This window comes from Pelobates fuscus, chromosome 11 (genome assembly GCF_036172605.1).
Source record: "Pelobates fuscus isolate aPelFus1 chromosome 11, aPelFus1.pri, whole genome shotgun sequence".
In the NCBI taxonomy this organism is placed as follows: domain Eukaryota; kingdom Metazoa; phylum Chordata; class Amphibia; order Anura; family Pelobatidae; genus Pelobates; species Pelobates fuscus.
In genome coordinates this window covers 130,487,023-130,500,910 of record NC_086327.1, presented here as the reverse complement: position 1 = coordinate 130,500,910, position 13,888 = coordinate 130,487,023, and the positions used below count along the sequence as shown (strand labels likewise).

Genomic DNA, 13,888 nt, shown 5'->3' with positions numbered 1-13,888 from the left:
ACTCAAAGTCGGCAGAAGACATAAAATGGAGCAAAACATGTCCTCCTGGGTATTAGGAGACATGAAAATCTCCGCATTTATTTCAGATTTTTTTAAAAACGCAAGTTTTAGTTTAAAATGTGTAGCCTGATCGTACAATCCAGACACAGTCACAGAATAGAAAGGGTGCCAAACCCCCTTTATGTACCGCAGATAAAACGTTTAAAAAAAAAAAAAAAAAAGAGTTTCCATAAAGAAATGTTAAAGATTAGTGGGACAGTTTGTTGTTAGAAACAGAGGTCACAATGCAGACAGACACAGCGGGTCTTTTCATTTTGGTGTTAGTCAACACTTTATGATTCCAACAATGCACCATACTAATGCTCTATCACAAGTTATCAAGTAGCAGAATATTTCCAATAATGATTGCAGGACAGAGACTGCTATTACAGGAAAAACTGCACATTTAAATGGTCACAAAGAGCAGCGATCTAAATAGTTCCCACATTTTAATCACACAGAAGATGGCCCATTCATTTAACAAATTGTTCACTTTTTATTTTGAACATCATTTTATACATTAGCTCTTACAATGAGAATCAGGTTACATAGCAACCTATGACGTTGGCAGTGCGGAGACTTGCAGCGCCATCCTCTGACAAACTGGAAATAACGAAAATATGCCCAATGCAATAATTCATCTGTTGTCCCGTGTGACAGTCCACAGCAATCAATCCCAGACACAACAAGGGGAGTATAAAACGAATCCGGGTGTCTTGGGCAAGGAAGGGAATTTATTTAAATATGAAGACTATTAAGCAGTTACCAAAATACTTAAGGTGTTGCAATGGCAATTGATTATTTTCTTTACCAAAAACAAAAAAATAAAAAGTCAAATTACATTAACTGTACTATAATAAGAGTAAAAAAAATAAAATGAAAAATTATTCTCAACATTTGCTTCAAACAAAACTGCTACAGGGCTATGCAACAAAACTAAAATATATAGAATACACAAGGATAATAAAGATAACACAGATATATCAGCTTTTGGATTGTGTACAGAATTTACAATTTTTTATATGGATATATCCTGCAATGCCGGCTTTTACTCATAAGTACAAGGTTTCTTTCAGAAGAGGTCTACAATGAGGGAATGACCTTAACCCACCAAACTTTGCCCTAAATTACTGCTATTGGCTGAAAACAGTAAAATATACATCTAGAAAAGGCACTGGTAACCTTCACTGGCTGCGGACAATTACCGGTTTGTCACGCAGCGAGAATATGATGGAACGCTTTTGGTGGCCAACTGGACAGCAGAACAGTTTATACAAAGTTCATGGCATATTCAAGTTTCTAAAACATGTTCTTAGCAGCTGATAAGCATTTGTTTGGCTTTTTTAAATGTCTGAAAGACCAACTTGCACAATTCATTCAGACTCCAGGTTTTCTGAATGCTTTTAATATATATATATATATAAATATCCTTTGTAATGCCATTAAAATGCCAACGAAACACAAAGAAGCCATTACTTTAATGGTTTAAAAAAAAAAAAAAAAAAAAAAAAGAGGATATGGAGACACAGCTAAGAGTGAATACAGTACGTCACAGAAACAAAAGTCTTTGCAGGCAACACTGGTTGGAAATCGTAAAAACACTTAATGGGTAAAAAAGTGATTATATAAATTATATACAATATTAGCTAATCGGGTTATGGCGTGACAACCTCTTGTACATATCTCAAGGTTGAGCGCCATCATTCATTATTCTTTCTAGTTTATTTTATACAGACACAGATATGTAAAAATGAAACGTGAAGAACCCTCCCTCCCCCCCAGTATTTCCTTTGAAAATGAGAATAAGCTTAGTCCAACATGGAATGTACTTACAGCAAGTTTATAGCAGGGCTCTACAATAAAATTCTTTATAAAAACACTATTTAATATCCAAACACAAGGTCCCGTTTGCCTCGGACAATATCCTCAAACTGTGGAAGCTGGCTTTTAAGACAATTCTTCCAATTTGAAAAACAAAGAAAAATCTGTTTGAAATTCAAGAGTCGACCCTGGCAAAATGGAACGTGGTATCTATAGAGCCCTAATCCTTATAAAGGATAAAAATTCATTTATTAAACTTCAGTGGGTAACCAATTGCTTTTTCCAGGCACTCAACTAAAGATCCGGCAGAAAGAAAATCTCTTTCGACTTCGACAAATTTAATGTAGATGGTTTTCGGAGACACGCCTGGTTCCACTTTGCAGTTTTGCGCTAAGAATCCATTAATACTAGCCCACTCCTTGCTTTGGTTTTTGATTGTGGACTGGAAATGAAAGAAAAGGCATTGCTGGAGCGTGATACTCTCAGCAATACCCAGGTAACAATAATTAATTTTGCTAGTTATTGTATCAGATTTCGAGGCAAGCTCTGTAGGACTATCGCAATTCCCATCATTCACTAAATCAACAACTGCATTATCCACTTCTTTGCCACGCAGATCTTCGTAGCCGATGGCATAAAGACCCGGACTTTTTGGAATACCGCCAGGTAAAAGGTACTGGACTATATCGCCCCCAATTGGTTTGGAATGGGCTATGGGGATCCAGTCTGTCTCCATGTGAAGTTCAAGACATCTCGCTTCACTAATTGTAATTTCCAAAAACTTATAATAGACATTTTTCCAGTTCATTTTCTGCACCCTGGTCATAACCACCCGGCCTTCAGGTTTCTCAGGGTTGAAGTATTCTCGAAGACGTTTCCCAAGCGGTACTTGTGAGCTTATTTCAGCGTAATGGTAGCGAATGTCATCTTTCCATCGAGTGTTGTAACCAATAGCAAATATAGCCAGTTTGTTAGAGAGGTGAAGTCTTGAAAAGTCTGTCCAGCTCTGAAACAGCTCCCATTTTAGCTGGACTGAGTCCAAAATATGCATTATAGTCTGCAGAATCTCCAGCTTCCTAAGTAGGTAAATTGAAAAATATATAGAATTTAAGCATTTCATATTTAAATAGTAAAGAAGTCAACACATCTTTTCAGCACTATAACCACAACGTGTCCTTGTACTGTTAATGGTGGGGCCTATGGTGCCACAAGATTTTCTGTTTGTCTAATTTAGCTCGGACCATGCAGCTGTCCATCTGTCCCTACTGCAATGTCATATTCTACAACAATTATAAAAAAGGATAAGGGCTGCATTCAACCAAAAACAGGGTGCAACTGAGCTAGGGTCAGCACACCCCACATACATATCACAAAGAAAAAATGCTCAGGCTCTCACGGTGTTTAAAGTTCGAGCTGCGTTTAATGGAACATCAAGGGCACAGCAACGTTTCGACCTGCACCAAGGTCTTTGTCAAGCTGGTGCATGGTCGAAACGTTGCTGTGTCCTTCATGTGATATCCTACAACAATGACAGACCCTCAAGGTGCTTGGAGCATTGCAAGTAATGTTAAAACATATCATATTGTGATTTATATTCACATTGCCATACATTATTATAACATTACCCATGCATAAAAATACATTATATATTCATTTTCAGACCTAAAGATACTCTAACTATCCTGCAAGCTAATCCCATACAGCTTTCTTCCATACGTTCTACATAGACTTGATTTTTTTTGTTAGAGTAACAAAAGCTGGCACTTTAATTTAAAATTCAATACATTTGAAGAAAAAAGTAAAAAAACATACAGTAAGCTCGGGATTTCCACGGACAAAGTGAATATAAATGAATCTGACTCGGAAGATTGCTTACCTGGCGTCTGGTAAATATACTTAAACACAGAATTTCAAGAAATAAAATAGAAAAGGCATTTTGCCTCCAGGTAATTAGGAAATCACTTACTGCGTTTCCTCGGACGGCTCTCGATTCTTTACTGGCCTCTTGGGAATACTGACTTCCTCTAAACAGAATACAGTAAATGAGGATCAGACAGAGCAGCCAATAAACATGACATTTGTGATATTATTAATACTGATTTAGGATTCTAAAAATAATGGGGCCAGAGGACCCTGACAGCCCAATTCCTTACAAAACTACCCGGTGTTTCACCTGGAGACAGTGAAGCCAAACAAGATGTATCATGGAAGATCAACTTGCCACCAGAATTAGCATAGCCTTATCTCAAACAAACTACTAAATCACAGCAATGAACACCTGAACCCCTCCACCTCCCACAGCAATGAACGCCTAAACCCCTCCACCTCCCACAGCAATGAACGCCTAAACCCCTCCACCTCCCACAGCAATGAACACCTGAACCCCTCCACCTCCCACAGCAATGAACACCTAAACCCCTCCACCTCCCACAGTAATGAACACCTAAACCCCTCCACCTCCCACAGCAATGAACACCTAAACCCCTCCACCTCCCACAGCAATGAACACTTGACTTCACAAACCCTGAGGTCACAGTAATAAACACATTTTGTAAGTAGAAGAAGTAATACTGTACCTTCAGCAGGAGGGCAAGGCAGAGCGGACTTCTGGACCACCCAAGGTGCTAAAAAAAATAAATAAAATAAAAATTAAAGGCAAAAAAACTAATTGCGACAAAGAAACCAAAAACAATAAGATCTCCCTGCACTGAGGTCCAAAAAAGGGAAGAGTAGGGTAAGTGAAGGAGAAGAAAAAACAAAACAAAAGGGGGTCTGGGGAAAAGGCTATATTTCCAGTTATGAAAAAGGTCCATGTTGCATAATTGTGTTTCTGTGTGGGGTACCATCGAAGTCCTGTCCATCACCTCTCGGCATCCCCCCATGAGTCCATCACTCAGTCAAATAGAGAAAGTAATTTCTAGAACATCTCATAATTTAAAAATATGAAGTGAATTTTGCAGACCCTTCATCAAATAAATAGAAAATGTCCAATTGGAGCAAATGGATAGTCTTTGAAGAAGCATTATATCACATTATAATGATAAAAAGGGTGATGTATATCCATACACGCATGTAGATATATGGGTGTACGCATTGGGGACATGCATGCTAGGTTCACTCCAGGCCCAGTATACCATACATTTCATTTTTTTATTTGAATTGTACTTTTATGTTGGAGTATAGCACAATATACTTAATATGATACTGGTTTTGTTTCCCTTTTATTTTCCCACTTTCTTTCAGCAGAGGCAAAGAGAAATTCACATATTTTCTTTAGCTATTATGCTTTAATGCATTAACTCCAAGCTGGAATGCCCCATTTACCCTTTCAGAGATCGATTGCTTTGTCCTGAAGGGGGTTAAAGAGATTAGAATCAAGGTGAAAGTGATTCATGTACAGAGTGATTTTATGGCTTACCCAAATCATCCCCCGGGAAGCCTTGCATTTCCTGGCTGTGGTTTCCCCAGTCATCCTGCGAATAATCCTCCATCGTGCTGCCGTCAGACTCCATTTCTTGGTAGAGGCCGCTGCTATTGATTAGCACAGGTTGGAAGGGTTGGGTCTCCCAGCCTCCGGACCCAAACACTCTCTCCAGCTGCTCGAACGTGTAGCTGCTTTTCCTCTTTCCGACTCCTCGCTCCTTCACTCGGCTGTAACATCTGCGCAGAGTCTGAAACAATATACGTATACATTTATTAGAATTCAATACATTTTATCAAAACCAATGACGTGTCATGGAGCAGTAAGTGATTTCTTTAGGAAGAAACAGGAAGATACGTTGTCTTCATTACAACAGTTAAACAGACGTCCCAATTGACCATTTAAAATGTATAAAAGTATTCTTGCTCAATGTAAATTAGTGAATAATCAGAAGTGAATGGTCACACCCTAGAACAGCGTACACCTAGTGCACAATGGTCCAGAGTAACCTCCACAAGTGCCAGGTATACAAACGGTGTTTAGGGTACTTTCATTAAAGTATTGACAGAATAAAAGGTGCCTCAAACATCCTCTGTATACACCATAAAATAATGAATTCTGTCTATTTTACACAAACACTGTGTTAGTAACTATTCAGACCTGTGTGTCTCGTCATGTTTGAATCCTTCTCTTACTGGGCCCTGCGAGCCCCGTACAGGACTTCTGTTACAAATGGAAAATTCTCTCAATAGACATTTATTTAAAAAAAAAAAATAATAAATGACATAAAATCCATTCAAACAAAAACAAAGCTGAAAGATGAGATAAATATGTAAAAGGCAGCAGATTTATGGGCAAGTGGATAAGAACAGTTGTAGATAGACTGAGAAAATGCACAGCAAAATCTAGCTGTATCCCGATTGGTCATATTTTTAACCAATCAGAATCCATGAGGAATTTACATCTTGGTCACTGACCAAATGCATTGTTGCAAATATACACCCGGTTCTGACAGCTACAATACGAATCTGCCTTCACAATATGTTTTCTATAAAATTACAGCATATCTGATATAACCACACATTTCCCTAACTACAATCATGGCACCCATTACAATGTCCTACTTTTCTGTTGCTGAAAATTCTATTAAAACAAAGAAATAGCCAAACAACAAACATACAAAACACTACTCTCCTCTATGCATCTCATGGTACAATTCTGGTTCCAAGCTACCCAGCGCCAGACAGATAGCAATATGGCAACCAAAAAAAAACCAACAAAAAAACGCCTCTATGTAAGGCTCTGGAGGACGCCACATAACAGCAAGGACTGGCGAAATCTGCCACTCACATTCCCCTCTAGCCAATAATGTATTTTAATCTATGCTTTTTGAAATAAATGCAGTCAACTATGTTCTATTGGAGAACCCCTTTACAATTTGTGACGATCCCCACTTCTGAAATCTAAATTTAAACACATCGAATATTTTAACATTTACCTAGGTCAGCAGTACGGTCTCACCGATATCCTTACATTGGAATTGCCTACTCCCGTACTAGTCATGTCTTAGGATAGAATCGATTGGGTGACAGCCTCAGAAGACACTCCATAGCAGATGGAAAAGCTGCTATAACTGAAGAAGGGCCGGACTGAGGGAGACAGGGGTATGCAGGTAAGTGTTAATTCCAAAAAGGTTTGACTTTAAACAAGTGGGACAGCACCAGGGTACCATAACCACTGTAGTGTTTTTGTGCTAGGAGTGTCCCGATCATAATACTGGTGTGAATAGCACCTAAATTACACATTGCCCACATTGATGTACTGCCTAATCAAGCTTCATTTAATTCTATTGAGTATTAGTGTCTAACTAGTTGCAGTTTATTTAAACGAACACTCCAATAATTACAGCCCAGCCCACTGTAATGGTTTTGATGCCTGGAATACCCAGACACAGTTCTCCAGTAATGGAGCATACCGTGTAGCAACAGTTCGCCCTCTTACATTGGATCCCACCGGGCTCAGAGGCTCCCTGCTTATCTGGTGATGTGCTTCTGGCTTCTGCAGAGCGGCAGCTCTCCGCTCTCATTTGCACAGAATTGACATTAGCCAGCCCAGTTTTGTCAGAGGTGAAACTACAGATCTAGCAGCAGAGAGGCCAATCCCCGTATGTTCAGCATTTCATAGCAAAACTCTGCACAGGCTCCAGGCACCACGACCTCTTCAAATCACTGAACTGGTCATTGCCGCACACAGACACTTCGCACAAACAGGGCCTTGCATTCACACAATCACACACACAGATATTCCACACATTGACACTCAGGAAAAATACATCTCTGCATTGACACAGACACACATACTGAAACCCCATTAAGTAAGCAAAACGTGAATGAAAACAAAATGTTGGTAGAATTTCTTCACTGAACACTGAATTGTGAGTCCTGCATCAATGTCTCGCTGACCATGTGGCTGCTGGGCCATCTGTTTATTCACTCAAGTCTTACTTGGTGGAAATCTAACTGGAATACATTTTTATTGGAGATCTTGTCCAGTTCAACTATTGTAGCCTAAAATGTCTAATTCACTTTGAAATGAATCCGTTCCCGGTTCTTGACAAACACTACATTTAAGCAAATGAAATACAGTGTAAAATTGAGGCAACAAAAGCTGATCTGGAAAGTTTCACAGTCTGGCTTCCAATTTGCAGCTTAGATTTAATTAAAGGATCACTATAGGGTCGGGAACAGAAACATATTCCTGACCCTATCGTGTTAAAACCACCATCTACCCCCCCCCCCCCCGGGGCCCCTCATGCCTCCATAAATATAGCAAAATCTTACTGTATTCAAGCCTGAAGCTGTACATCTGCATGCTGTTAGACTCAGAAAAACAAGCAGTCTCCTGACATCATCAAAAGTGGTAGCCTGATCCAATCACAATGCTTCCCCATAGGATTGGTTGAGACTGACAAAGAGGCAGATCAGGGGCAGAGCCAGCATGATTCAAGCACAGCGCTGGCCAATAAGCATCTCCTCATAGAAATGAATTGAATCAATGAATCTCTATGAGGAAAGTTCAGTGTCTGCATGCAGAGGGAGGAGATACTGAACGTTTGGATGCATTTTAGGCAGCCATGACCCAGGAAGGATCTCTAACAGCCATCTGAGGAGTGGCCAGTGAAGTTATCACTAGGCTGGTACGGTCTCCAGTATTGCGTACAGTACTCCAAGTGAGGTCTCACCAGTGTTCTGTTCAATGGCATGAGCACTCTCTTTCTACTGCTAATACCTCTCCCTATACAACCAAGCATTCTGCTAGCATTTCCTGCTGCTCTATTACATTGTCTGCCTACCTTTAACCCCTTAAGGACCAAACTTCTGGAATAAAAGGGAATCATGACATGTCACACATGTCATGTGTCCTTAAGGGGTTAAGTCATCAGAAATAATTACCCCTAAATCCCTTTACTCAGATGTTGAGGTTAGGACTCTATCAAATATTCCATACTCAGCCCTTGGGTTTTTACATCCAAGATGCATTATCTTCCACTTATCCACATTAAATGTCAGCTGCCACAACTCTGACCATTTTTCTAGTTAACTAAATCATTTGCCATTTGGTTTATCCCACCTGGAACATCAACCCTGTTACATATCTTAGTATCATCAGCAAAAAGTCATACCTTACCATCAAGACCTTCTGCAATATCACTAATAAAAATATTAAAGAGAATGGGTCCAAGTACAGATCCCTGAGGTACCCCACTGGTGACAAGCCAATGCTTCGAATATACTCCATTGACTACAACCCTCTGTTGCCTGACACTCAGCCACTGCCAAACCCATTCAAAAATGTTGGATTCCAAACTTAAGGAGCACTATAGGGTCAGGAACACAAACATTTATTCCGGACCCTATAACCACTATCTAGCTCCCTAAGCCCCCTTTGCCTGCCTAAAGATAGTAAAATCTTACTTGTATTCAAGTCTGAAGCTGCTGCAATCAGATGGCCTGATCGACTCACAATGCTTCCCCATAGGATTGGCTAAGAGTGACAAGGAGGTAGATCAGGGGCAGAGTCAGCAGAATTCAAACACAGCCCTGGCCAATCAGCATCTCCTCATAGAGATGAATTGAATCAATGAATCTCTATGAGGAAAGTTCAGTGTCTGCATGCAGAGGGTGGAGACACTGAATTTTTGGATGCATTTTAGGCAGCCATGACCCAGGAAGGATCTGTAACAGCTATCTGAGTAGTGGCCAGTGAAGTTATCCCTAGGCTGTAATGTAAACACTGCATTTTCTCTGAAAAGACAGCTTTTACAGCAAAAAGCCTGAAGGTAATAATTCTACTCACCAGAACAAATTCAAAAAGCTGTAGTTGTTCTGGTGACTATAGTGTCCCTTTAACAAAAATTCAGAGTTTAGTGAAAACCCTGCACATAAAGTAAAGCCCTATGAAGTCACAGATTACATTCGACTTCCAGAAATCTTCAACACTAGTATGAAAGAATCAACACATTTATCTACGGTAACAAACACTAACGGCGTCCTTATAAAGAGATGGTCAACCTTCCCGGACATCTATTCCAACAGACAGGCTTCTCATTGTGGTATGATTTTGCCATAAATCATAGATACTATAACTGAACACCTGGTGTGTGGTGTACACAACAGCTGCAACTACAAGCAAAATGTGTGCATATACACATGTGCTCCCTGTAAGTGCACCAGTTCCTGTAAACTATTGTCTTCATTTTGTTATATCAAGTTCTTTATTTGCTACATTCTGTCTATTATATTTCACTCTGAATTCTGCCTTTCAGTGAGATATTGTGCATGCGTTACTACATGCAGCTATAGTGCTCTGTATAATAACTGACATTTCCGCCCTCTACTCTATATTGATGCACTGGGACGGTACTTGACTTGCGGGACTCATTTTATCACTTGCTGTGTGTATACTTGGTATATAAGGGTTATGACTCATTTAAAAAAAATAAAAAAGTGTTATGTTCATTTTTACGTGGTTTTCTGGCACTCTTATTTGTACCCCTGTAATATTTCTTAATGCTTAATATAGGTGTCTAATTCGATATTATTATTATTATTTTTTTTTTTTTTCAACACCCTGGGGTTGCCCAACATTTATCCCGAGGACTTGTTTTTAACTGTGCATTTATCTGGTCGTCCTCTCCAGCTGTGACTATAGTTTAGACAGGTGGATGGCTTGGGGATATATACAGTAAGATATAACAATTTTGGGCTGTCAAACTTTCCTCAATCTTATTTTGCCACTGCCTTGTAGTGTATAAGAAAGTGGGATGGTGTGGGGGTCAGACAATTTAAGGATATATTTTCGGTGTAATTACGGATAGTAATTTGGGGGTGAAAAATGCATCCTCTGACCACTGATTAGGGATGTATCAGCATTTGGTATGGCTGGAGGTGCAGATCTTAAATTCATATTCTCTCACCACTGGCTGGGAGTGTATAAGAGATGGGGATAATTTGGGGGTGCAGCGCTTACCTTTATTTTCTCCCGGTACTGATTGAGGGTGTGAAAGATGGTGTTGGTTTGAGGGTGCAGACAGTAAGGGGGTGTATTCTGGGGGTACAGACAGTAAAGGGGTTATATTTTGGGGGTGCAGACAGTAAAGGGGTTATATTTTGGGGGTGCAGACCCTAAAGGGGTTATATTTTGGGGGTACAGACCGTAAAGTGGTTATATTTTGGGGGTACAGAGAGTAAAGGGGGTACGATGGTATTTTTGGGAGTGCAGACAGTAAATTATTCTATTTTAGGGGTGCAGATAGTAAGGCAAGTACATTATGTGGTTGTGGTAAGTACCTTCATCCTCTTCGGCACTGGCTGGGAGTGTGACAGATGAGGATTGTTTGAGGGTGCACACAGTGAGGTAAGGCTATTATAGGGGGTATATTAGATGGGGGATAATTGTAGGGGTACACACAGTGTGGTAATTACATTTAGCGGTGCAGTAAATGTACTTACTGCACTGTGTGTACCCTTACAATTAGCTCAACATTTCTCTTGATGGGCCGAATGGTTCTTATCTGCCGTCACAGTCTATGTTTCTAAGTACCCCGGCCTCATCTTCGTCCTCTCCCAGCACAGAAACTGTTAGTGTGAAAGGTGGAGATGGTTTGAATGGGGTTATAATTTAGGGTACACACAGTGCAGTAAGTACTCTAGGCTCACCATCATCCTCTCCCGACACTGGATGGGTGTGGTTTAAGAGTACACACAGCAAGAGATTATATTTTAGGGGTACGGACAGTGCGGTATTCCGGGCTCACCTTCATCCTCTCCCGGCACTGGCTGGGGGTGTGACAGATGGGGATGGTTTGGGGGTGCACACAGTGAGGGGGATTATATTCTGGGGGTGCACACAGTGAGGGGGGTTATATTCTGGGGGTGCGGTAAGTCCCCCCGGGCTCACCATCGTCTCCCGGCACTGGCTGGGGTGTGACAGATGGGGATGGTTTGGGGGTACACACAGAGAGGGGGGGTTATATTTTGGGGGGTACACACAGTGAGGGGGGTTATATTCTGGGGGTACACACAGTGAGGGGGGTTATATTCTGGGGGTACACACAGTGAGGGGGGTTATATTCTGGGGGTACACACAGTGAGGGGGGTTATATTTTGGGGGTGCAGTAAGTCCCCCCGGGCTCACCTTCATCCTCTCCCGGCACTGGCTGGGGGTGTAACAGATGGGGATGGTTTGGGGGGTACACACAGTGAGGGGGGTCTATTTTGGGGGTGCAGTAAGTCCCTTGGGCTCACCTTCATCCTCTCCCGGCACTGGCTGGGGTGTAACAGATGGGGATGGTTTGGGGGGTGCACACAGTGAGGGGGTTCTATTTTGGGGGTGCAGTAAGTTCACCGGGCTCACCTTCATCCTCTCCCGGCACTGGCTGGGGGTCCTCTCGTAGCCCAGCTCACTCAGGGCCCGGGAGACCCGGTCGTACATGGCCGGCCCGGGGGCCTTGGTTCCGAAGATGGTGCCGGCTCCGTCCAGCTGCTGGTACCGGGCCTCCACCAGCCTCTCGTTGCCCCAGACGGCGATGAGCGCGTTGGTCTCGGCCGGGGTCCAGGACATCCCCCGGCAGGCCGTGCTGAATGACACCCCCGGGGAGCTGAGTCCGGGGGCCCCTGGGGGCCCGGCGGGGGGCAGGGGGGAGGAGCTGGACAGGGAGCGGTTCCCATCGCTCAGGCCGGGGGAGGGCGGCGATAAGATCTCGTTCTTCGGGATTTTCAGACAAGAAGAAGCCTCGGACGGAAGCTCCGAATTACAGGGCGCCGCCATCTTCCCTCTGCTGTGCGGCCGGAAGTGACGTCGGGGCGGGGAGTGAGGGGGGGGGGGGGGGGACCGTGACGTTACGGGCGGCAGGAGGGGAGACTGAAACAAAACTCAGAGACTGAATATAATAACTAAATATATTATATAATAATAACTAAATATATAATATAATAATAATAATAACTAAATATATTATATAATAATAATATAATATAATAATAATAATAACTAAATGTATTATATAATAATATAATATAATTATATAATAATAATAACTAAATATGTTATATAATAATAATTATAATATAATATAATAATATATTAAATAATAATAATTAAATATATTATATACTACTACTAATAATATAATAATAATAACTAAATATATATTATAATAATAACTAAATATATATAATAATAATGTAATATAATAATATATTATATAATAATAATTAAATATATTATATAATAATAATATAATAATAATAACGAAATATATTATATAATAATAATATTAATATAATAATATAATAATAATAACTAAATATATGATATAATAATATAAAATAATTATATATTATATAATAATAATTAAATATATATAATAATAATAATAATAATATAATAATAATAACTAAATATATTATATAATAATATAATATAATAATAATAACGAAATATATTATATAATAATAATATAATAATAATAATAACTAAATATATAAAATAATAATAATATTATAATAATATAATAACTAAATATATAATAATAATAACAATAATATAATAATAAAAATAATAAAATAATAATTAATAACTAAATATATTATATAATAATAATAATAATAATACAATATAATATAATAATCATATAATAATAATACTAATAATATAATATAATAATAATAACAATAATATAATAATAATATAATACAATAATAATAATATAATAATATCATATTAATAATAAAATATAATAATAATAATAACTAAATATATTATATAATAATAATATAATAATAATACAAATATAATAATTATAATAATAAAATAATACTAATAATATTATAATGATAATAATATAATAATAATAATAACTAAAAAATTATATAATAATAATATAATAACTAAATATATATAATAATAATAAAATAATAATAATAATGTAATAATACAAAAATATAATAATAATAACTAGAAAAGCTACAATTTCTGGGGAAATTGTGAAGTGTTCTTGCCTCCACCAGTAGTATACAACTGGAGTGGGCAGAGTAACTGTTATTA

The 13,888-nt window shown here is 39.1% G+C and overlaps 1 protein-coding gene across 2 annotated transcripts; it reads right to left on the bottom strand.

The window, feature by feature from the left end:
* Positions 1-702: 702 nt before the first annotated feature.
* Positions 703-12,621, bottom strand: MSANTD2 (Myb/SANT DNA binding domain containing 2). Of its 2 annotated transcripts, none has more exons than XM_063435429.1 (5): positions 12,197-12,621; positions 5,279-5,531; positions 4,437-4,484; positions 3,827-3,884; positions 703-2,936 (listed from the first exon to the last, which is right to left on the bottom strand). In XM_063435429.1, exons 1-5 carry the CDS (start codon positions 12,608-12,610, stop codon positions 2,105-2,107), a joined length of 1,605 nt encoding a protein of 534 aa, XP_063291499.1. In that variant the 5' UTR covers positions 12,611-12,621; the 3' UTR covers positions 703-2,104. The 2 variants fall into 2 exon arrangements, with proteins under 2 accessions (XP_063291499.1, XP_063291500.1); XM_063435430.1 differs by lacking the exon at positions 12,197-12,621 and adding an exon at positions 11,598-11,642.
* Between the last annotated feature and the right edge of the window lie 1,267 nt (positions 12,622-13,888).

Bases quoted from the DNA above. Each gene is read 5' to 3' on its own strand.
- MSANTD2 (XM_063435429.1), bottom strand. From the start codon at position 12,610: ATGGCGGCGCCCTGTAATTCGGAGCTTCCGTCCGAGGCTTCTTCTTGT. The intron at 4,485-5,278 runs GTAAGCCATAAA...TATTTTTTTTAG, and splicing joins CTTCCCGGGGGATGATTTGG to CACCTTGGGTGGTCCAGAAG. The intron at 2,937-3,826 runs GTAAGTGATTTC...TTACCTACTTAG, and splicing joins GAGCCGTCCGAGGAAACGCA to GAAGCTGGAGATTCTGCAGA.